The 26,579-nt window shown below is 36.7% G+C and overlaps 1 protein-coding gene across 1 annotated transcript in view; it reads left to right on the top strand.

The window, feature by feature from the left end:
* The first annotated feature begins 3,903 nt into the window (after positions 1–3,903).
* LOC112057874 (uncharacterized) overlaps positions 3,904–26,579 on the top strand; it is a 90,423-nt gene continuing 67,747 nt past the window's right edge. Inside the window, exons 1-4 of the mRNA XM_052885297.1 lie at positions 3,904–3,999; positions 9,714–9,910; positions 17,015–17,112; positions 21,062–21,196. Of these exons, the coding sequence (XP_052741257.1) occupies positions 3,996–3,999; positions 9,714–9,910; positions 17,015–17,112; positions 21,062–21,196 (434 nt within the window). The 5' untranslated portion in view covers positions 3,904–3,995. The remainder of the gene's footprint in view (positions 4,000–9,713; positions 9,911–17,014; positions 17,113–21,061; positions 21,197–26,579) is intronic.

The following is a 26,579-nucleotide window of genomic DNA, read 5'->3' as shown; positions in this document are numbered from 1 at the left end:
AAGCGCTAGCATGATATCTTCGGTCCACCTAGTGGGGGGTCGACCTCCCCCGAAAATTCTTGACCACACCCGCTGCCAGAGCCGGGAATAGCGAGGTCACCGGAGACTAGGGGCTGTTTCATTTGTGCTTTATCATACATACTTAATGCCCATAGAATGACCACGCTGGGCATGCGGGTTGGTCATTCGCAGGGTTGGATTTTTCTGCACCGGTGTCGCTGCTGACCGACACCGGCCTGTGCCATTTATAAAAAACCAGCCAGTTAAGAATGGTTATACCGCCATTAGTCGGTCGCCAGAGCCTCGTCGGCTGACTGGTGCTAGCCTCCCCTTACACCCCTGGTTTTACTGTTCATCTATAAAAGAGAAAATCTTCTTAATAATTTGTTAAAAAACATATTTTATTTTCTTTAGTTTTCGTTCTTGTATAATGGAATCGCGCATTAAGGATTAGACCACCTTTCCATCAAGGATATGCGAGGTTGCAAGGCGTGAGAGCAATTGACATGACAGACAGATATATCATTTTCTATCTACGAGTACTTATCTTTCTATGTCTATATCTTCTATATCTTTATGAAAATTATTGATGCAATCAAAAACAACGCTTGTAAAATAAAGCAATTCTCGCAACTCAGTTATTATACCGTAAAAAGTTGTGAGATCCATGTCGGTAAATTAATTTAACTAACCTAACAACATCTTAAAGTGGCCATATCATTATTAAAAATCTGTTATAGTTATCTGTATAAATAAAATAGATTGACTTGGCCATCGCAAGAATTATATTATAGTATATTCAATAAGATTGCTTATAGCGTAATGTATATTTTAATTAAAACATAAAACATTTTTAATATTGATATGGTCCTTTTTCTATCCGGTACCTTCTATTTCTTGAATACCAACAACGGATTTTCTAAAGCCCACTCTCTGTCTTATGAGCTTCCTTATTTTCGTAGGTAAATAGTTTTGGAGAGATCACATCTCCCTGACGCGCTCCTCGCTGCAAACTGGATTGGCCTCGTAGTCTGATCCTGAATACGGACTGACATAGTCTTCGCCTTCGTACAAGCACTTCAACGCTTGGATATACCTGTAATCATCTCTGCAATAACCTTAGCACAGCCCAGGTTTCCACCGAATCGGGGTTTTGACGTCAGTATTTTGACGCATCTGCTGAAGATTGTAATCTCATTTCTTGCCTCTCTTCCATGAGTTAAAGTGTTTGGTCTGAGAACTTTTTGGTTCTTTTCGTAAGGTGGGTTGTATAGAACTAAGACCCAACGGAATGGACAGATTCCACGAACCTGTTGTTCAGATCTTCCAAAGTTTCGCAATTTGCTAGGCAATCAAAGCGGTTCTGCAGTTCTAGTTGAAAGGTCTTGAATATGGGCACGAGTAGGTCGGAGCGTAGACTTCATCAGTCCATACCGTTCCAGCTGAACGTTAATATTCAACGTGCCTCTAACCATCGATTGACCACCGGTGATCGCTACCGGTTTTCACCCTATGGATCACAGAAACATCGTTGAATATTTGCCGTCTGAAAGACAAGATGAAGTCAATCTCGTTTTTCGTGGAATCATCAGGGCTCATCTAGGTGAATTTCCTGTGTGGTGGCCTCTTGAAGAAGGAGTTCATCATAAAGAGGCCCTCCTTCTCCATGAAGTCAGCCAACATATTTCGGCCCCTGTCGTTCCGTTGCCAATATCCAAATTGTCCCACTTTCAACTCTGAAACGCTACGTTCGCCCAGCTTTGCGTTAAAATTCCCCATCACAACATTGTAATAAGAGTCTGAGGCACGTATGTTGATCATAATTATGCCTAGGTCCTTATCTACACCTATTACCACCATTATATTATACATAAACACTGATTCATTCGCTGCAAATGTAACTTTGTAATCCTATATATTTATATGGGATTACAAAGTTATTTATGCCGTTGAAAATTTTCAGTTTTTTTTTCTTAATTCCCAAAAAAAAATAATGATCGGTCGGTCAGTGAGTGACAAAATTAGCAATTAGGAAACTTCGACTAGCTATAATTCTTAAACTTCTTGTTAAAATTCAATGCAATATAAAAACAATGCCTGCTTGGGTACTCAAAATTCAGGCTTCTGGTTCAACCCACAACTAAGATAAAGCGGCCGAAAATGGCTTAAGTTGCTTCGAGAAAAATATTAGTTTTTTTTCGTTTTGCTCGACTTGAGATTACTTTTGGGAAGCTTTTATAAAAACCTTGACTAAAAGATTGGTGTTATGAGATTGTATATTTGCCTGTCTGTCTGTAATCGGGTTGACCACGTTTAAACACGCGTTTTTTTAAACCTAAAAAACATATCGATTAACTTGAGAACCTCCTCCTTTTTGAAGTCGGTTAAAAACCTATTTATATAAGAGGATCTTTCCAAGGTATCTCTTAGTTTTTGTTGATTTTTATATGGAATTCAAAAAAACTCTATGATTATTATTACATCTATGCTAAGCTATAACAATGAAGCGATACTTTTGGTGTGTTCCACACATATTGTTCGCTATTTGTCCGGATATGACAATGGTCAATGGTCAATGTTCCGGACATTATGACAGAAGCCGAAGGCCGGAGGTCAAAATATCGCTGCTGTTCTACATTGTCATTTTTAATAGCCGATACTACTACGCTTATAAGGGTACCATATTTGTTTTTTATAAAATAGTTTTGACGTAATAAAATATTCCAAGGTAGTTATATCGCAGACTCTTTCTTACGAGTATATTCGAAACCATTGTGCCTCTGAAAAAGTACATTCAATGCTCACACTATTTCATAGTAACCATTTTACAACCCCCTACCAAGTGGACTGACGATATCAAGCGAGTCGCAGGGAGGCGCTGGATCGTGGGGTTTGGTATAAAAGGCCTATGTCCTGCAGTAGACGTCCATCGGCTGATATGATGATAATGAACCATTTCACATCACCAGCAAAATTAGGAACATGTGTTTTAAAAAAAAATGCCTCGTTTATCCAGTGGTTACCTTATGTGGATTCAGGTAAAGAAGACTTGGGGGCGATTCCTGGGACAAAATATGTCTGTGTTCTACGAAAATTTCGGTGAAAATTCTCAATCCGTTGGGAAGTTGGCAAAGATTTTCTACTATTAGATATGTTACGTACCTTTTCTTTTGTCACGGAGGGGAAATCTCTTTCTGAGATACCCACTTACTGGGGGGTTATGTGGGACTTACCACTAAAACCCAATCGGTGGCCACCGTCAGTGCATTTTGGTCCTCACTCCGACCGCTAGTTATTAAATAAATTCCACAGATCAAAGAATAATAGGCAGATAGAGCGCACGGAACACGACGGTGTCGTAGCCGCTCCAAATACAAAATTAAAAAACGAATACATTCTCGAGTCAGTACGACACGAAGCGTCGCATCAGTATATAATTATTATCAATATTATTCAATAAATATGGCGTTTAATAAGTTTAACAAAACAGTTTTGAAACATTTTAAAAACTGATCACAAAAACTAAAAAAATAGTAGAAGATGGAGTATTTTTTATTGGTAAATATTGATTGTTATATTAATTTCCGTAATTGTTGTGATAAATTATGAAATGCAAATTATGAAAATGTTTGTATAGGCGGATTACAAGGAGATATTATGAGACTTTTTTATAAAGACTCATTCTAAATCATCTTTATTCTGTGATAAATAAATATACTAAGAGTTATATCCATACAATGCAAGCTTGTTTGTATTTAATACAGCTAGCAGAAAAATTTATAATCTCTTCGATATTACCCGTGCATAGGACAAAACGGGGTCGTGCTCTCCAGTAATGTAAACATTAAAATCAGCAAACCACCCCTAAACGTGCCGTCTATTCAGTACGTCTCCTATCCCCGTGGAGGATGCACGCAGCTCTGTCTATCGGAGTTCAAAGTTTTTCGGAAAATAAAGACTTTTGTGAATAGTGTTTAAAGGTTTTTGCTTCCGAAATGGGTAAGTTATAAATGTTAATACTCGTAACAACAAGTAATCACCTTTTTTTTCTTAACTAACGATTCACCCTGATTTTGCTCGAGTAGTAGAGTATGTACAATGTGTGCTAATATTTAGGGTTCCGTAGTCCTCAAGGAACCCTTATAGTTTCGCCATGTCCGTCTGTCCGTCCGTCAGTGCGCGGCTTAGCGCAGATACTACGAGTATTAATGCTAGAAAACTGTAAATTAGTATGAGTAGGTATGTTGATTAAAAATGTGAACAAAGTCGTAAAATAAAATTTTGAATAATATTTTTTAGTGTAGGTAACTCCCCTACATGTAAAGTGGGGATGGTTTTTTTTACTCGTTTGTTTCATTTTCTTTTGAATGGCCTTATCAGGTTGCATTGACATTTTATTTTTTATTCAATCATATAAGTTAGCCCATGATTTTGATCTCATCTAAAGTTAATGTCGATCCTGTAAAAATGGCTATAAGCTAACTTGGAAAAGTTACAACTTTATACACCCCTTGAGTTTTTTTAGACGTTGTGTTTGTTCTGTTGTTTCTACGACGCTATATCACTTGGTAGCACGTCTTGGCCGATAAGGTGGCATCTAGCCACGACCGATGCCCAATGACCACCAAAACAAACCTGAGCGAATTAAGAAAATTTAATATCCTACTTGTAAAGAATAAAAAAAAGAGATTTTCGATATCTCAATCTAGTTTTAACGCCAGTTAGCCCTTGATTGCAATCTCACCTGATAGTAAGTGATGATACAATCTAAGATGGAAGCTGGCTAACTTGTTGGGAGGATAAAAATCCACACTCCTTTCGGTTTCGACACGATATCGATATCTCTATTGAAAACAAATTACGTCGTGGATTTCAACAAACCTACAAACATTTTTTAATTAAATTTCATTTCGTGCTTCAATCACCATTATGGGCATATTATTTTAAATGGTTCGTTATCAACCCATATTTGGCTCACTGCTGAGCTCGAGTCTCCTTTAGATCCAATAGTCCACCACGCTGGCCCAATGCGAATTGGTAGACTTCACACACGCAGAGAATTAAGAAAATTGAGGTAATTGCAGATTTCCTCACAATGTTTTCTTCCACCGTTTGAGACACGTGATATTTCTTAAAATGCACACAACTGAAATGTTGGAGGTGCATGTCCCGGACCGGATTCAAACCCATAAACCCATACCCTCCGGAATCGGAGGCAGAGGTCATATCCACTAGGCTATCACGGCTCTATTTTAAATGGTACAGTGGGGCAAATCTTTCCTAATTCGAATAGCCTCTTTTGAACCGACTTCCAAAAAAGGAAGGTTCTTAATTGGGCGCGTATGGTTTTTTTTTAATGTTTGTTACCTCATAACTTCGTGTCATTTGTAAGCCAATTTCGAAAATTCTTTTATGAATTGGTTTAGTAGTTTTGTGTTAAAATCAAAATAACTGAAATACGTCTTTGAAGTCGGTTCCATTTCTAAGTTAAACAGATTATTTATGGAATGTTTGCTATATATACTACCCCTCCCCTAAAATTGTTTGTATTGATAGTCCCCTCCAACTATTCGGGAAAGACTGTGTTATAGCTTGGCAACTTCGTTCGTAACACTCCCGATTCGAGAGCGGGCCGGGGGGCGTGTATCGATGAATTAAAAACCCACGACTGACAGGCCTGGATGTGTACATGTGTACAGGAGACAGGTGTGAATGTGTGCCTCGGCTTCGCCTCGGCCCACACGTTCGTACATCAATGCCTCTCTTGCCGTCCGCTGCAGTTTTTTTTTTTTTGTACAAGTTAGCCCTTGACTACAATCTCACCTGATGGTAAGTGATGATGCAGTCTAAGATGGAAGCGGGCTAACTTGTTAGGTGGAGGATGAAAATCCACACTCCTTTCGGTTTCTACACGACTTCGTACCGGAACGCTAAATCGCTTGGCGGTACGTCTTTTTTCGGTAGGGTGATAACTAGCCACGGCCGAAGCCTCCCACCAGCCAGACCTGGACAAATTAAGAAAACCTCAATCAGCCCAGCCGGGGATCGAACCCAGGACCTCCGTAATGTACTGGAATCAAGTTTCTTTTCAATCAAAGCTTTGATAAAAGAGGGTTGTCTATATCCAATAACCTCATAGTATTCGCCTACACAATTTCATCTAAACTGCGCACAGAGTTATGAATATTTATCGAAAATACACAATTTATGCGCTGCTCCATCACCGAAGTCTTTTTTTCATCGGTTACAATATTCCGAGTAGATATATAGGTTTGATGTACCTACACTCTATTATAAAAACCGACCAAGTGCAAGTTGAACTCGATGACCGATGGTTCCGTATTAGGGCTTGTTTACGTTCGGTGTTTCGATGTTCAAATTGTAATAGTATAGTGTATGTTGTGTGCATTTTATACGAAATTAAATATCACGTGTCTCAGACGGTGAAGGAAAACATCGTGAGTGTGAAGTCTGCCAATCCGCATTGGGCCAGCGTGGTGGACTATTGGCCTAACCCCTCTCATTCTGAGAGGAGACTCGAGCTCAGCAGTGAGCCGAATATGGGTTGATAATGATGATGATGATAGTGTATGTAGAGTAGGGTAGGGTAGGGATAGGAAAGAAATGCACATAAGTCAAATTGAAGCTTGACCGGGTCCACCAACTTGGTTTTTTGACAAGTTAGCTGATTAGCTTTCATTCTTTACAATCTCACCTGATGGTAAATGATGATGCAGTCTAAGATGGATGCGGGCTAACTTGTTAGGAGGAGGTTGAAAATCCACACCCTTTTCGGTTTCTACTCGACATCGTACCGGAACGCTAAATTGCTTGGCGGTACGGCTTTGTCGGTAACCAAGCCTCCTACCAGTCAAAAGTTTAATATCATTATTTCTATTATTTATTGTTTATATTTTAATTACATATATAAATATATAAACATTACAGGGTAAACCTAATGCGTTTATATAATATAGATATAATATAAATTAGATATTTGCACGCGTCTTGTCATACAGACAGATCAACCCTAATCCTTCCAATTTTTGATTCAAATTCGATTTTCCTTTTGTTTTAAGGAACCCTAAAAACCAATGTGAGCTTTGTACGCTTTCACGGCTTAACTACTCAACCGATCATCAAAAAATTTTGCATACACGTTGTTATAGTATGCGCGTTATCATCTGAGTCGTCCGGTCATAAAAGTCAAAAAAGATAGGAATGTGCAGCGCGCCTACCTGCGCACCCTAATTATCGATAAACGGCTACCTGCGCACGTGCTAATGATGAGTCAATAATGATTTGGACGATTCTGATTGGTCGGTTTCTAATGTAATTGCATTGCGTATTTTTTTTGCTATAAATGTGTTTACTGCAATTAAATAAATACATTCATGTGTTACTCGTTGCGCACTATGGATACTAATATATAATAAATTTGGCAGAAGACGAAGATTCTGATGATGAAGACTCAGATGAAGATTAATTTTATTTAGTTAATAATTATATAATATGAAATATGTATTATATTAAATCAAATATTGTTAATTTTTTTAATTTTGTGAACAAGATACGATAATAAACTTTACTTATCGATAATATGTCTTTCATTGTTACACCCTTCACTAGACGGCTCCATAAGACCCATAAGTGCAAGCGAGATAGATATAGAGAAATGATTTATGGCCCTAAGACTCAGTTGTTAATGCTATTAGTATAGGGATATTGAAATGGACAGAGTATATGTGACCAACTCTGAAATAGTAGATAAAATAGTAGTAGAAAAAAAAAATTTACCGACTTCAAAATCACACAAATAAACTAAAAAGCGAAAAATAAAATCGTATGTGCTACCTTCTGATCACTTTGAAGGTGGTGCCAAGCCAGTGACTTATTAATTAAAGCTGTTTGTGAAAGAACCACGGTCTTTAAATCCTAAAAGTTTATGATTTAATCGGCTTTAGTTAATGCATCACTGTGTTCAGAAGAAGAAAGCCGTTAAGTGAAAAAAAATACTTTGGTGCGTAAAAAACCATTTTTATTGGTTGTTTGTCAACTTCGTAATTCGTTTGAAAATAGTATTACACGAAAAATTAACGAATGCATCTTATGCCCACCATCGATTTCCCATCAAAACTATGAAATTCAGAATCACGCCAACAAATTTCAACCTCATTAGAATTATTTCAAACCAACATAATTCCCGACAAATGCATTCAATAATTGCATTTTAAATAAAAGTTCTGAATTGTATACAACTAATATAGGTTTTAGGGTTGGTCAAAACAAGGCACGTTTCAATTATCACTCATTTTGCGATGGATGTGTTGCTAAATTTTCCCGCTAATTCGGATGGTCCAATTTGCACCATCCGCGATTGCATTATGTGAATTGGACCAAAAGCTCAATAGATTAAACAGGTATTAGGTCACCCACGAATTAGTGAAATTGTAGGAAATTTGGGCAATTTTCATTCCCACCTACACGTTTAACCTCCTGCCTACCAGAGATATTTTTTGTTTAGTAGGTTCTTTTGTTCTTACGTACTATAGAGTAGTACAGATGTAGGTAGGAGGCTAAGATTTTTATATACTTGATAGCTATTGACCGCTGGTTCGCACGGCCGAAATAAATGTTGTTGTATGTTTTCTGAGACAGTATTAAGTTGCTTTAGCCTATAACGTCTTTTTTATTATTCTTTACAAGTTAGCCCTTGACTGCAATCTCACCTGATGGTAAATGATGATGCAATCTAAGATGGAAGTGGGCTAACTTGTTACGCGTAGGGTGAAAACCCCTTTTGGTTTCTACACGGCATCGTATCGAAACGCTAAATCGCTTGGCGATAAAGCAATGTCTTTTAACATTTACGATTTAAAATGGCGTGATTTTTAACCTATAAACCGATGGGCGGCTATCACCTATTGAACTAATTATAATAAAGATTATTTTTAACTTTAACTTTAAATTTGATAATTACGTAGCTGTCTTTCTATTTCTACCAGCAGAAAGTCACTTTATCAGACAGTAGCATTGGACCACGGGAAAGAGAATAATGCGAGGTTAAAATCCGTATAATGCAGAGGTTCCCAAACTTTTAACGGGGGACCCCCTGCTAAATTTCTAACCAAAGCTCGACAAAAATGTGATTGTCACACATGGAAATTTTAGTTTTAGCTGAATTAACAGCCACCACTGAAGTAACAGTTTACAAATAAGAAATAGTAAGAATTGTTTGAGCACTTGTTAATTAATTAATTGATTATGCTGTGAGTTGATGACAAAAAGTAAAATTGTCGAGGCAAAAAGTTCAGCTGAAGTGGCAATGGGCGGGGCAAATAGTTCGAAGAGCCAATGGACGTTGGGGGCCCCAAAGTGCTGGAATGGCGACCCCGCACTAGTAAGCGTAGTGTTGGCCGACCCCCCACCAGGTGGACTGACGACATCAAGCGAGTCGCAGGGATTCGCTCGATGCAGGTGGCTTAGTATCGTGATGTTTGGAAGTCACTACAAAAGGCCTATGTCCTGCAGTGGACGTCCATCGGCTGATATGATGATGATGATGATGAAAAAGTTCTCTCAGCTAACTTTAATTTTTGATATCTACACACAGAAGCAATCAATTCATTTTTAAGATACTTTAACGTGGACCCCCGGGGGTCCACATGGACCACTCTGGGAATCAATGGTCTAATGTTAAACTTCGTTTTCAGCGCCTCCCAAACAACTGAAGTCAGCTGACGTCAGCAACGGGTCGAAGTTCCGCCATTGGTGTCACAGCCGCCGCTGCCAGCTGTGGCGGCTGTTGCTGCTGCCTTTCATCCCGATCCTGGCCCTCATCGTGCAGACCACCTTCTCCTTGAGGAGTAGCCTCACCAATGGCATGGAGGTCGCAGATGTCGAGGAGCAGGTATCAACATTCATTTCAAAACTTTTCATTTTTTATTCTTTATATGTTAGCCCTTGACTACAATCGCAATTGATGGTAAGTGTTGATGCAATCTAAGATGGAAGCGGAAGCTAACTTGTTGGTTTATACACGTCTTTGAAGGTAGGGTGATAACTAGTTACGGCTGAAGCTTCCCAGACAGACCTGAACTAATTAAGAAAACCTCAATCAGTCCTTTCAGGGATCGAATCCAGGACCCACAATATTTAACTCTAATATTCTGCGAAGCTTAAGTGATCACTATGAAGCGATAAGGCCGGCTTTTTGTAACCTAATTCTTATTTTCTTACTTGTTTGTTATATTGTTTGTGGTGTACAAAATTAAATAAAACTAAACTTGGAAAGTAACATTCCGACAGGCTGACTCAAACATTTATAATGTTAGAACCTATGGATTATAATCAAGGTCGTTGACACTAGTGTGTAGGCACCCTAAAACACCCTTCTATATAATTTACACTGTTGGCAGCATGTCTGATAAATTTGTAATTATTTGCTGTCAAGCCTCTGTGCCGACAAAGCGATTTGCACAGAATAATAATATAACAGAGTGTTCGTAAATATCCATAATCTAATTATTTCTTCTCGATAGTTTTTAATCTGCGTGAATAAAAAATATTTTATTTTGACACACAAAGAATAAGCTCTGTTTATTGTATCTTTCAATTTTTCTTGTACGAAATAAGAATTAACTCAACTTAAGTTTGTTTTTACAATAATTTACACTAAATAAATACAATAATATTTAAATTACTAATAACCATAGTCTGCCATACGATACTGCCAGCCTTCTGGGCACTTTACTAATGATCATCGATTCGGTTGAATTCTACGACGCCTAAGTCTGTAGATATAATTTTATATTTCCTTTATTTTATTTTTATAATAAGTTTAGGTTATGTTATATTTATTTATTTTATTTTTATAATAAGTTTATGTCGCTGCGTTGCAACGACTTGCGACACGGACGGCTTCAGTGTGCTCGTGGCGTTCGAGCCGTCCACATCTCTTGTTGTGTAATTCTTTATGGGTTACTGGGGATAGACGGGGAGAGTGACTTGGGTGGAAAAGGGAAGTGTTAGATATCTGTGAAAGGCGCCTTTCACCCTACACACAACGTTCACAAGTGCGTCACTTCACTCAACGTCATTCTCTGCCATTCTAGGGTCTTATTTTGGTTACAGTTTGATTTGTTAATTAAGTTGACCTGACAAGTGTTGTGAATCATAACCTTTGTTCGACATTAGTTTTCTTATTTTTTGTAATCACTTCTGAGTCTGCTAAAAGTTAGGTTAGTTACTAGTAATTTAAATATTACTCACAAAGGTGGTCATAGTAGTGTTAGTTAACATTAAACTTAACTTATGTGTTAGCCTACGAGTACTTAAATTTAAAATCTATGACGAGATCGATTAGTAGATTACTATTAGTTTGAGGGTAGTTATGACAAAGCTTCCTTATCGTTACATTGCGAGCGACGACCGGCCATTGAGACCCGTTACTACCACTTCTATATTACTGCTACTTTACGTAAAATTAAGATACTTATGTTATTTCGTTGAAAATACGATTTTAGATGATTGCAAAACCGAAAATACGATCAATCAAACAAACAAACAAACAAACTCTTCAGCTTTATTATATTAGTATAGATCATAATGAATTTTTTTTACAATTTGTTTCAATTGATACATTTAAACAAATTGTATTGTTTCAATGTATCAATAGGTATAGGTATATAAAAATCAAATTAAGTTTTTACTCGTTAAAATAATAATTAATTAAAGCATATGACGTCGAATAGTCGTTCATAGAGAATGGATAACCTAACCAATCTCGATTCCAATCAATTTTACTGCGAAGCCAACATCTCTGACGACATATTAGTCTGTACTTTAAGTTACTGTCTCTGAAAAATTTTTCTAATAAAAATTGAGCTGAATTCTGAAAGCTTTTGATAAAGTCTTTATTTAATCGATGATGAACTTCATTGGCACGAGTATCTCATTGAATGGAGAGTGATCGATCGCTCGTTGCGAGAATATTCGCTTTATACTTAAGGTTTTGCCATCGAATTTTTAACAATGTTTGTAAAATCTATCTATACTTAATAAAACTGTACCAGGTCAAAATCTGTACATTGGATCTGTACATATTACAATGGATTCTGAAGCCAAAAATATTTTTTTTCGATTTTTTGTCTGTCTGTCTGTTTATCCGTGATTTTCTTGGCCGGGCATCACGTTAAAACTTCTGTATCCAAACCTTGATCCAGCAGTTAAACAGAAGTTTCTTAAGATGTTGGTCGAAGCTTTTCACTATAAGACCATTGACTAAAACAACTATTGGAACAATAAATTTTGACTCAACATTTCACAGCAGTTTTCAGTATATAAGGCCTTAGATGGGTCATAATTTTGTGTTATTCAAAGTATATCATCATCATCACTATCAACCCATTTACGGCCCAATGCTCCGCTCGAGTCTCGCCTCAGAATGAGAACGCTTAGGCCATATAATCCATCACGCTGGCCTAATGTGGGCCAGCGTTCAGCTTTCAGATTGGCAGACTTTACACGCAAAAAATTAAGAAAATTCTCAGGTATGCAGGTTTTCTCACGAAGTTTTTCTTTCACCGTTTGAGACACGTGATATTAAATATCTTAAAAAGCACATAACTTAAAAGTTAGAGGTGACAGACCGGATTTAAACCTACACTCTCCGGAATCGTAGGCAGAGGTCATATCCACTATCACGGTTTTTAGTAATTTCTATACAAATTTACAATCTTACAAAAAAACAACATACACATAATTATATAATGATTTATTTATTTTGCTATCATCCGCGAAAATTCGGCGAACCCATGCGACAACGTCACCCAGGTCCGACAAAATACTCTCTACGTACGTTTCACCCCGAAACCGGAGCATCCTCAGGAGATGTTGACTCTACAACGTGCAATTGCAAAGTGTCGTTTTCGACCTTTGCTTCGTCTTTTATAGACCAAAAAGTAGGTGGGGCAAGAGGTGGGCGTTGCCAAGATACTCATAATATAAGCGATTTATCTCACATCGCATTCAAACATTTTTATTAGTGGTGACTTCGATAACTCTATTTGTTCATTTAATAAGGTAATTCCTGACTTATTATGTTTTATTATTTCTAATGTTTTATATTCCCCAAATGTACATCTAAACAGAAGGCTATTGTAATGAACACTCATGCCCCACTTTTGTATGGCTTACCTAAAATTCACAAGGATAACATCCCAATGCGTCCAGTTGTCTATTGGAGCGCCAGCATATGAACTAGCAAAGCAATTAAATAATATAATTAAACTAAAAACCTCTTTTCGGCCGGTATTTGCACTTAAAAACACTGTTGAACTAGTCACCAAAATCAAGGATATAGATTTACCTAACTGTTGTAAATTAATATCATTAGATGTCGATAGCTTATTTACTAATGTTCCAGTAAACGAAACACTGGATATTTTAAATAAAATGTTAGAAATAAATAAAACGCATCCTACTGAAATGGCAGAGTTGATTGAGTTAACACATATATGTATGGAACAAAATTATTTTAGATTGAATAATGATTACTACCAGCAAAATGAAGGGCTAGCTATGGGATCACCTTTGAGTCCCTTAATGGCTGACATATTTATGGATGACTTTGAAAATAAAAATATTGTTAAAAATAATCACATTTTGTATTACTATCGATATGTAGACGATATAATTATATGCTGGACTGGAACGGATAGACAATTGGATGTCTTTGTAGATAAATTAAACAATTTGCACCCAAAAATTAAATTTAAATTAGAAATAGAACAGAATAATTCTTTAAATTTCCTTGATGTAACAATCACTAGAGTTAATAATAGACATCACTTTGGGATTTATCGTAAGCCAACTTATACAGATATAACCATACCAGCTTCATCTTGTCATCCATGGCAACATAAATTAGCAGCTTTCCATAGTTATGTTCATAGACTGATGTCCATTCCTCTAACTAGGGATCAGTATAACAAGGAATTAAATATAATATATCGCATGGCCATTTCGAATGGATACAACCCGAATATTGTGAATAGAATAATCAATAAGAAACAATTGGTGTTGATTAGAAAAGAACTTTATGGAATTCCATTAGAAAAACCTAAAAAATTTAAAGCTAGTCTAACATACTTTGGTCCAGTGTCGGAACGTATTGCAAAGACACTTAGAAAGCATGATATAAATGTGGCTTTCAGAACAAATAACTCTCTTAAAAATATTTGCAATGGTAAAGATAAACTAGAAAAGCAACATAAATCGGGAGTATATAAATTGCAATGTTCTGAATGTAATGCAACATATATTGGTCAAACCGGTCGGAATTTTGATACACGTTACAAGGAACACATATCCGCTGTTCGAAATGACCGTCCACAAAGGTCGCACTTTGCAAAGCATCTCCTAGATACTGGCCATAAGCTGGCAGATAATCATATGTATGACATTTTACACACTTGCAATAAAGGCCTACGACTATGCGTTTTGGAACAATTAGAAATAATAAAACATAATAAGTCAGGAATTACCTTATTAAATGAACAAATAGAGTTATCGAAGTCACCACTAATAAAAATGTTTGAATGCGATGTGAGATAAATCGCTTATATTATGAGTATCTTGGCAACGCCCACCTCTTGCCCCACCTACTTTTTGGTCTATAAAAGACGAAGCAAAGGTCGAAAACGACACTTTGCAATTGCACGTTGTAGAGTCAACATCTCCTGAGGATGCTCCGGTTTCGGGGTGAAACGTACGTAGAGAGTATTTTGTCGGACCTGGGTGACGTTGTCGCATGGGTTCGCCGAATTTTCGCGGATGATAGCAAAATAAATAAATCATTATATAATCATGATGAACTTCCGCAAAGTAACGCCTGCTTCTATCCAATATCTAAAACATACACATAGCCGTACGTAGAACCTCCTCCTTTTGGAAGTCGGTTAAAAATACAGCAAGCGACGCTCATTCACCCAGATATTTTAAATTAATTGTAAAACAAATTACATCTGTGCAACTCAGTATAGCACAGACATTTTCTCATTATTGGAACACAATACAGTGTAGATTACAATCGATTATATAAATGGGATCTTGGATGTAATATCAAACTATTACATAGATTATTGTCTGTCCTCTCGGTGATCAGTCTGTGGCACCCGAGCTATGTATTATCTACCCTTCAAGGTATCACGTAGAGTCCTTTTCATGACAGAAGTCCCGCGGCTAAAACCTGAGCTAAAATTGACAGCTCCTTACAGGATCAGAATTAGAATCAGAATGATTTATTTGCAGGAAATATTAAATTTAGAAGAAGAAGAAGAAATACTTCATTGCACACAAAAATACAAATATAAATTAAAACAATAAAAAGTTAAATTAAACTTAGCACGCAAAGGCGGCCTTATTACTAAAAGTAATCTCTACCAGGCAACCCCTAACGAGAGAACTTGCGAAGAAAGAGTGGGAAGGTGCAATACATTATATGTAATTATATATATAAATAATTAAATAAATATAATATAATATATACGTAAATATAATATTAAAATTTACATATGTATTACATAATATATTACAACTAAAAATATATATACTACATAAATAATAAATAACAATAAAATAAATACCTCGAAAAATGAAATTTTAATTCAACGACAAATAATGTCGTTTCAAACAAAACTTAAAAATGGCAAGTGAATTACTGGCACGGACAAAAGACAGCAAATTATTCCACCTTTCGACAGCTTCAGAAGTAAAAGACTTGCTATAAAACTTTGTCTTAGAACAAGGTAGGACCAAACTATTATCACTTCGAGAACGTAGATTGAGAAGATCAATTTCCGATGTAAAGCGTAAAGCGTAAATTTAGTTGTACAAAGATGTTCTTATGTATAAGGTAATAATGTTTCACCATTATTAGGTACCTATACAAATGTTTAATTAATAAAATTAAAATTGTAGTAAGTTAAAATTAAATTACATTAAGTTTAAAAGAAATATAATTACAACAATTTTTTTGAAGCATTAGTGACAATAAGACCGCCATTACAAAATGACAATGAGAGCCGCGTCTGGGGGACTTCTTTCATGAAAAGGACTATAGGTAATAAGTACCTGACCCTCACCCTACAAGCCAACAGCAACATTAGACACTGAAAATTGATATTCATTAATCGTAATCGATACTTCGTATTTTAGTATACGTAGTAAATGGAAATTTTCACTCGCATCCATTTCGATTTATATTAACTAGCGGACGGACTCGACTTCGTCCGTGGGAAAATCGATGTAAAGTTTCAACACCTAATTTCACCCCCTTTTATTAATATTTTCTCATGTTTTATATATCGTAAATAGTCCAATAAAATTATTTTACAAAACTATAACATGAACGGTTTCTATAAAACTCTTTTTTAACCCGTTGAGTAGAATTTCGTCAAATCTTGAATGACATTATTTTTAGTATTTTTTTTTCATATAAATTTTTACAAATGTAACTTGAAAATGAAGGACTTTCGTTATAAACTTTCAACCCTTGTTTTGCCCCCTTGTGATTTAATTTTCGCAACTAAAAGTATCGTATAACCTTCCAAGTTTATGTTTCATTTAAATCCATTCAGACAGACATAGAGACAGACAAAAATAAATAATTAAATATCTTTAGTAGGTATCAGTATCGATTATATAATGCCCTACAAGTAAAATTTTCTATATACCTACCTTCAATGTACAGAATTGGACCCGCTACAGAAATATTTTAGGTATTGATAACTTAATATAATAAATGTCAAAGGTCATTACGAAAATTTAAAAACCACTTGACGTACAAAGATGAAATTTGACAGGGAGGTAGCTTATAGTTAGTGGCCGTCTGCTAAGAACGGATTTTGCAAGAGGGCCGAATTAAGGAGGTCTAATGGCAGACGAAGTCGCGGGCGTCCGCTAGTATAAATGTATAGATACATGGGTTTTGTAATTACATACTTTGTTGCAGGTCAGCCGAGCTACTGAACTTGGCAAACTGGTTACTAGGTTACAGCAGGAGAGATCTGAAGTGGCGTTCTTTATATTCACTAATGGCAGCACTTTGCGGTACGTATGTTAAATCATCATCATCATCATCATCATCATCATATCAGTCGATGGACGTCCACTGCAGGACATAGGCCTTTTGTAGGGACTTCCAAACATCACGATACTGAGCCATCTGCATCCAGCGAATCCCTGCGACTCGCTTGATGTCGTCAGTCCACCTGGTGGGGGGTCGGCCAACACTGCGCTTACTAGTGCGGGGTCGCCATTCCAGCACTTTGGGACCCCAACGTCCATCGGCTCTTCGAACTATGTGCCCCGCCCATTGCCACTTCAGCTTCGCAACTCGTTGAGCTATGTCTGTGACTTTGGTTCTTCTGCGGATCTCCTCATTTCTGATTCGATCACGCAGAGATACTCCTAACATAGCTCGTTCCATCGCCCGCTGTGTGACTCTGGGCCTTCTTATGAGACCCATAGTTAGCTTAAGTTAAATCATCGACTCAAAATAACACTGGGAAAAGTATCCAGGGCCCTTAGCCATGTGGTCACGTCGATTCTCTTTCTACGAAAACTAGAAAAATGTATGGGAATGATATTTGCTATCGACAGGTCACGTAATCTATATCTGTCATTCCAATACATTTTTCTAGTTTTCGAAGCATTTGCGATCGTAGAAAGAGAACCAACGTTCCACTTGGCTACAGGGGCAGGGCCCTTAACCATGTGGCACGTCGATTCTCTTTCTTCAAACGCTAACTCTTCGAAAACTAACAAAATGTAAGGGAATGACAGATCCGATCGACAAATAGATCACGTGACCAGGTCGATAGTGAAAATCAGTCCCATATATTTTTAAATTTTTGAAGCGTTAGAGTTTGTAGAAAGAAAATCAAGATGCCACATGGCTACAAGCTCTAGACCGCCATTCTTAAAATATAACAATAAATTATATCAAACCACTATTACGCGTGTAACCGGCACCATTGTATAGAAGCTCCTTATGTACCTTATGTATGTTGGTGATGCTTCTAATCGGCATATGCATTTACAAGACGGAGGTCCTGGGTTCGCCTACTGACGCCTCGACTACTGAACCGAATTAGCTGAAATTTAGTAATGAGATATATTATAACCTGGATTTACACATAGGCTACTTTTTATCCCGGTAAAATCCATGGTTCCCGAGGGGTTTGTGAAAAACTAAATTCCAAGCGGACGAAGTCGCGGGCGATCACTAATGTGGCATAAACTGTTTAGTGTTTAGTTTAGTTTGCATTGATATTCTCTCAACTGAGTGCTTAGTGGGAGTTTACCAAATGCAATCGACAACGGCACCGTTGCGTAAATCAAATATACGTTAACTTTACGGTTTACGGTATCAGCCCGAGTACGAGTATTAAGTACTAGCTAACGCCGCGCGGTTTCACCCGCGTAGTTCCCGTTCCTGAAGTAATACGGGGATAAAATATGGCCTATAGCCTTCCTCGATAAATGGACTATCTAACACTGAAAGAATTTTTCCAATCAGACCAGTAATTCCTGAGATTAGCGCGTTCAATCAAACAAACAAACAAACAAACTCTTCAGCTTTATAATATTAGTATAGATTTAGCTTTTCACGTTACGTAGAGTTTGCTCGTTTGTAAACGAATATAATAATATAGGAATACGCACACAAAGACACATAAAAAAAATAGACGACTGATTATTTTTCCGATTCGGATACGATTTTGACGAAAGCTATCAATCTTTCTATAACTAATTGTGCTGTCTCTCGACGCCACTAGATAGCGCTGTTTCAATTCCTTAGAATTTCGCGTTTACGTTTACGCGACCGTAACAGTATGAAAACTCCCACTAGGCACACTGTTCTTTAAAAGTGGCAGTTATTTCTGTTATGGTTATTGAACTGTTTATAGACTATAAATAGGTAGTGATCTGTGATATCCATTAATGGAGGCTTTGTTTATATTATGCTGTTTTAATACCCACTCATCTCCCGAGTGTTCTCCCCATTCGTGTTTTTGTTTTTATTCCATCCCCTGTCTATCCCTGTTTCTGTTTTTGTTTTTATTTGTAGGGTCCCGGTAGAACCTCTTCTAGGCACATTGTAGCAAAGATTTTTGTGACAGTGCTCATCGGGATAAAATGTACAGACATACTGGGCTTTTCAGTATTGAAGTTGAATTGAAGAACTAAGAACGGATTTTGTGTCAGGGCCGGATTAAAGAGGTCTAAGAATGGGTGATATAGCAGAAGTCCGCTAATCCTATACTAATATTATAAACGCGAGTCTGTATGGATGTTTGTTTGGATGTTTGTTACTCTTTAACACCGCAACTACTGAACCGATTTGGCTGAAATTAGGAATGGATATAAATTTTACTTTGGATATACAGATAGGCGACTTAACATCCCAGAAAAATTCATTGTTCCCGAGGGATTTGTGAAAAACTAAATTTCAAGCGGACGAATTCGCGGGCGTCCGTTTGTATTTGTATAATTCCAACTAAGATACAGTTGCCTAATTTCAATACTATTAGAATATACTATCGTCGTCATCAAACCATATTCGGCTCACTGCTGAGCTCGAGTCTCCTCTCAGAATGAGAGGGGTAAGGCCAATAGTCCACCACGCTGGCCCAATGCGGATTGGCAGACTTCACACACGCAGAGAATTAAGAAAATTCTCTGGTATGCAGGTTTCCTCACTATGTTTTCCTTCACCGATTGAGACACGTGATATTTAATTCCTTAAAATGCACACAACTGAAAAGTTGGAGGTGCATGCCCCGGACCGGATTCGAGCCCACACCCTCCAGAATCGGAGGCAGAGGTCATATCCACTGGGCTATCACGGCTCTCTGAATATACTATAGAATAGACTAAAGCAAAAACTATTCTATGATTCATGAGTCTCAGACACGTATAAAAGTTAAATGACGTAGAAGAAAACACTTTGGATTCGTACCTGATTAGTCTTTTGAAACAAATCCCATAAATACAAGTGCAGCCATGTATAAATTTATGGAACTACTCTACAGAGGGTGAAGTAATCCAGATAAGTGCGAGTCGGTATAATATGACATACTGGGAGGAAAACTAGGGCAATAAACAAATACGGGATAGGTTGTGTAAACAATATCCCAACTTGAACGTAAATATGAAAAACCGACCAAGTGCGTGTCAAGCCACGAGCAGTGCAGGGGTTCCGTAGATTGAATTAGCACTTTTAGCCCTTAAAATGCACAAAAATACCGATAATGATACCCCATGGTCATTAATCCAGTCAAATTAAAATAGAAGTAAGATTACAATATTAATCATTGAGTTAAAAATTGGCTAAAAAAGTATGTTCAGATTTACTTTTCGCAATTCATTTATAATTAATATTATAATAAATGAATTGCAAGAAGTCCCCATCAATCCCCCTTGTACAAAAAAAAAAATTTAATGGTGAAAGTTTGCAAAAATTGGTTTTTAGCGTATTTCAATTAAACGGTGAGTTTTACAGCAAAAATAGTTCAGACAAAAATTGTAGATCATCCGATTTTCTACAAAAAATATATCGAATAAAATATTTTTTTTGATTCTTTCAACCGCTAATAGTAAAGCAATTTTGTAAAAATAACAGGATATCTACGATAATTACTTTCAAAGTTACAGGGATTTAAAGGGTCATATTTGCGGTACTGACACGGATCCCTGAAAAACGCCCCGTACAAAATGGCACCAATTAATGACGTCGTAGATCATAATGATCGTTAGACTTGTATGGGCGTTCAAACAAAATTACAAATATCTTTGTTATTTGTGCGTTATATATTTATAGTTTATTTGTTGAAAAATGTAAGACTAAAACTTTTTTTAATTTTCATCTTAATACGATAAACGATTTTCAAAACATTTTTAAATTTATAATCTTCTTTATTTTGCAAACATCTAGAAAATCTTTGCTTTTTACGTACAAATTAGTTTACCTTATTTACCTGAATCTCCAATCCAGGTCCAACTTGACCCAGCGGTTTGCTGGCACCGACAGCGCGATCGAGCAGATGGGCGAGCTGCCTTTGCTGACCTTCAAGAATCGCATAGCACCTGTCGCCGGTCATGTCTTTCTGGAGGAGCTTTATGGACTCAGGTATATAGCTTTCAAGTTTTCATGGTTCCGTATCCAAAGGGTGCAAAACAGAACAGAACAATATTGCTAAGACTTCGTTGTCCGTCCGTCCATCACTAGATGTATATTATACTAGCTGACGCCGCGCGGTTTCACCTGCGTGGTTCTCGTTCCCGTAGGAATACGGTAATAAGATATAACCTATAGCCGTCCTCGATAAATGGGCTATCTAACACTGAAAGAATTTTTCAAATCGGACCAGTAGTTCCTGAGATTAGCGCGTTCAATCAAACATACAAACTCTTAAGCTTTATAATATTAGTATAGATGAACTTAGCTAGTTATACAGTTGAAATTTTTACAAAAATTATGTATTTCTGTTGCCATATAACAACAAATACTAAAAAACAGGATAATATTTAAGAAGGCACGTACGAGATTACATACAACAAATGTAATTTTCTTGCCGTTTTTATAGATACGTAGTAGTACGGAACACTTCCTGCGCGCGTCCGACTTGAACTTGGCGGGTTTTTAATTTAACTCTTCTACAACTATACGATTACATAATGGACTGGACTAATCCAGTACCTCTACGGTTAGATATTATAATGGACCGAACTCAAATCCAAATTTTTAGTAACCAGACTAATTGCAATGGATTTTAATTCGATCTTTAGTTGGACTATTGACGTACAAAACTGTGAACGAAAACGGTTGGATTTTCTTTTCACTATTGTGAAAATAAATCAAGGCGAAACTTCGAAAGAATGAATAACACGGTTAGACAATTCGCGAGATTCTCTCATAAACAAATAACTAAATTCCCACTCCCCTACAACTAGTCTAGAAAGAGTAGGTACCTACTACAACCGTGTAAACCATATTTTGAAAAATTTTAAATTATGACCTGCCCATGCCTGTATATTTATGAGGTGCTAGTATTTATGAAAACTAATAGTCAATTGTTTGAATATTCAGATAGTAAACGCAGAAAAAATAAAATCGTTACACATGGCATAAAACATCTTTATATAATAATAGCATATTTCACATGGCACCTAAACTGTACAATAAACTGCCTCCAGAGTTAGCCGACAGAAACTTGAGTGCTGCCGTAGAAGAATAAGATCAAATTAGAGAGAGATTAAAGAGAATTATTGCTCAAGAAATGTTATTATTCTATTAAAGATTATTTATTTGACATTTTTTAATAAACTTTGACGTAATTGATTGACACTTTAGAGAATAAGACATTTGAAATTATATAAATAAATATAGTGCGCATATGATATTGTTAAAAACGAATTTAATTTTGTATTTATTTTGACTAGTGATTTTTAGATAGTGTTTTAAGAAATTTGCATGCCAGTATATGGCGAATTGTATAATGTACCTACTTCAACATTTATTGTATATCAGCTAATGTAACTGTACAATTGCAAATAAATAAATTTAATTGAATTGAAATACAATAGACCAACGGGGATCGAACGACCACCCTCTGTGATGAATCCGACCGCTCTTACTGTTGAGCATAGAACTTCTGTAATTACTTTGTGTAATACTTGATGTATTTTAAGTAAGTGCAAGAAAGTCCTCGAAGACTATTCTTTGACCCAAAATAGGTTGGTTGTGGACCTGTCGCCTGGAGTATGGACATGCAAATACCTATTGCCGAAATTGCGAATGGATGGTTTAAGAATACCACTACTTAAAATCACTCTGAATAGAAGCTTTTAAAAAATGTCAAGCAAGAAAAAATTTCAAAATTCTTCAAACCATTGTCTAAGACTGAAGATATATATATAGACTATATTTGTTATTTATTTTGTCACCCAAGAACGTATCCCATAAAATCCCATATAAAATACCATTCCATATTCACGGTTTCTGTATTCGCTACACATTTAGAGAACGTATCCCCCGAAAAATGAGCTTTTTCTGTACTACAAAAATAGTTCTAATGGGTATACATAATCGAAAATGTAATGTGTGCAAATTAATACAAATATTTTAGACGCAGCGTTACTATCACGAGTATCGACCCGTATATACCCGCGTTCTTGTAAAGATTAGCAAGGGAAAAATACACTCGAAGCTAAACCAAGATTAATTACACCGAGCAAGTACTAGAGTAGGTACTTTGTTTGCATCTGCGCGAGAGAAATTGAGAGTTATTGCGTTTCAATAGGATTATGTTAATCTTCGTCGATTTAAATAAAGCTTTGAGTGCTAATATTGAAGAAACAAAGAGAATAGGAGTTTTATTTTTCAGAAAAACTAATATAGGTATGTACTAATAGTCCTCCTAAGTATCCTCGATTTTTTTTGTAGAACGAAAGCCCGCTTTAGCTAGACATACCTTTGCTTGTTATGTACCCATATGGCACGTCGATTCTCTGTCTACAAACGCTTACGCTTCGAAAATTAAAAAAAAGTATGGGAATGACATTTGCTATCGACAGTTCACGAGGTTAAGTTGTGGATCGCATCTGTCATACATCCCTATGTAATGTCTAATGTCCCATACATTTTGTTAGTTTTCGAAGCATTAGCGTTTACAGAAAGAGAGTGGCACATGGCTAAAGGCCCTGATTTTATGAAGGTTGAATATTTGTCAATCCGATAGTTCTATCATGGTACGGTAGCCAATTATGGAAGACAAGAACAACGACAAGACAAGCAGATTTCAAGGGTCCATATTCTCAATTTTCTAAGTATAAAACTTTATTTTTTTCATAATTTCTACTGTAGTAATCATGTCTCCAGTCGCCAGACCTTTAGCTTCGTAACAACCTTCGCTAAATAACCTTAAAGCTAATTGATTATAAAACACGGCTAAAACTCACGTAATACAACGTCGGAGTATGCCTGACTTGTTTAGAACCTATACGGGGCCCTTTGTCATGAACTGGTTGCAACTCAGCACCGCGGCGGCGGGCGCGGCTGCTTGCTTCGCGCGTTAAGAGACGGTTGAGGGGTGGGAAGTGACCATCTATGATCACGATTAAAATTCGGGTGACGACCAATTTCTATTGCTTCTGACTAAGTCTCGGATACGTCTAACAGCCACATATAATTATTAACACCACTCGTGTTTAATTTGAATTTAATAAGCGGTTCCGTAAATATCTATGCTTAGTACGAAGATAACATAATTGAATTTAAGCGATAATTTAATATTTTCTCGGTTAATGCAGTCGGCAATCATCCATCAAAGTCTGGCTTTTATAAACAAAGTTCTCATGCTTCGCGTCAAATTTGTATGATGCATATTTTCCATTATTACGTAATTAACTAATCTATATAGTAGATAATACTATAAAAAACATACCAATCAACTTGAGAACCTCCTCTTTTTTTTAATCGGTTAAAAGGGTTTTATGAGGCTGTAGTGTAGGGGTAATTTCTGAATCTATCTGAACGTTGAAAATTCTTTTACCAATGTAAAGCTACGTTATTTGTGAGTGTCATTGACTATACTTTATCCCCTTATTCCCATTGTACCCACAGTGGGAAGAATATTGTATCCTATATTCCCATGGGAACGAAATCTACGTGGGTGAAGCCTACCATAAAATATCAATACTTTATATCTGCCTCTTTGGTCCAGTACCTAGTTACTTTATGAAGCTTTGAATCACGAATTCTGGGTCGGACTATGAAAAATATCGTTAGCATTGTCACCCTAACCCGCATTTTTAATATCGTGGTCAGAAGTAAAATGTTTGGCGGTCCGTTTTACTTTTAACCACGCTTAATACAAATGTATAAATGCGAAATGTCATTCCTCACGAAATGTCAAAAACCACTTGACGTATAAAGATGAACTTTGGCAGGGAGGTACTCTATAGTTAGTAGGTATCCACTATGAACGGATTTTGTGACAGGGTCGTATTAAAGAGGTCTAAAGGCTCTCGCAAGTTACAAACTTGAAAATTGGCAAAAAGGTGGTTTATAGTTGGTAGACGTCTGTTACAAACCAATTTTAAAGCCTCTTGCAAGTTTGAATGAAAGTCCTTCATTTTTTATGCTACAAACTTGAAATTTGTTAGGGAGGTAGTTAACAGTTACTTATCGTTTGTTATGGTATGGTACATATTATTAAAAAAACCTAAGTAGGTATAAGATAGGAAAATTGGGAAAGAAAGCTTACTCTGATTTTTACGCGGGCGAAGTCACGGGCATCCGCTAGTACAACATAACTGGACAGGCTGTATAGTCACCATTATTTGCCATTCACGTGGGGATGAAATGCCTACCGAGGGTTCCGTACTATAAGTTTACTTACGTAAATACCTAGTTCAGGATTCGAATTGTGCTTTTCTGAGATATAATAGCCTAAATTAATAGCCGAGATTTTCCCAAATTTTAGCAATTAGACCCAAAAAAGAAAGAAGCAAAAATATTTAAAGGGTCTCCAAAAAGTAACCTGGCTTTTAAGATTTAATTATAACCCCTGTTTTTTAAGGTTTAATTACAAATGTATAGTTTCGAGATTTTTCTTGTAGTTATTTGTGGTCTTTAACGATTTTACTTACGAACATATTTCTAGACATATTTCTAGACATAGGTCAACGGGAAGTGCCCGAAAAGTGGAATCGAAATATGTGTTTTTTTCTAAAAAAAACCCGCCCGTATCTTTATTTACGTAAGCACAACATCATGGGCCAGTACACGTGAGTATACGGTTTAAACAACTTGATATTTTCCTGTATTCCTGAAATAGAGGGTCTCTTTGTTGTCCGTCCGTCTAACTGTCTGTCAAAGACAGTTAGACGGACGGACAACAAAGTGATATATAATATCTCAACTTGAAGAGCTCGGTAAGAGCGGTCGGACTCATCACCGAGGGGTAGTGGTTGGATCCCCGCCCAGTCGGTCTATTGTCGTGCCCACTCCTAATACAGTCTTTCCCGACTAGTTGGAGGGGAATGAGAATATTTGTCATATAAAAAAAAATTAAGGTTCCGTTTTTTCCTTTTGTACGGAACCCTAAAAAAAGCTTGAAGCCAATTAAAAGTGGAGTTACACTAACGAGCACACAAACATTAGCGTGACACTTTAACTGGGTCATTACACACCAAGTGTTATTAGAAAAATTCCACCACCATGTTCATAGGAAATAGACATTAAGACTGTATTTAGGTTATATACGATGCATGCCATTGATGAAAGCCTGGAATTATTTAGTGTTGTTGATTAATGGCTTTAGTTAATGCATCACTGTGTTGGCACCGCCTTCAAAGTGATCAGGAGGTAGCACGTACGATGTTGTTTTTCCCTTTTTAGTTTATTTTGTGATTTTCAAGTCGATTATATAAAGATTTATTTATTTTGCTATCATCCGCGAAAAGTCGACGAACCCATGCGACAAAATCACCCAGGTCCGACAAAATAC

Source organism: Bicyclus anynana, chromosome 14 (genome assembly GCF_947172395.1).
Source record: "Bicyclus anynana chromosome 14, ilBicAnyn1.1, whole genome shotgun sequence".
Classification (NCBI taxonomy): Eukaryota; Metazoa; Arthropoda; class Insecta; order Lepidoptera; family Nymphalidae; genus Bicyclus; species Bicyclus anynana.
The sequence above is the reverse complement of the archived record's forward strand: the minus strand, read 5'-3'. Positions and strand labels throughout refer to the sequence as shown.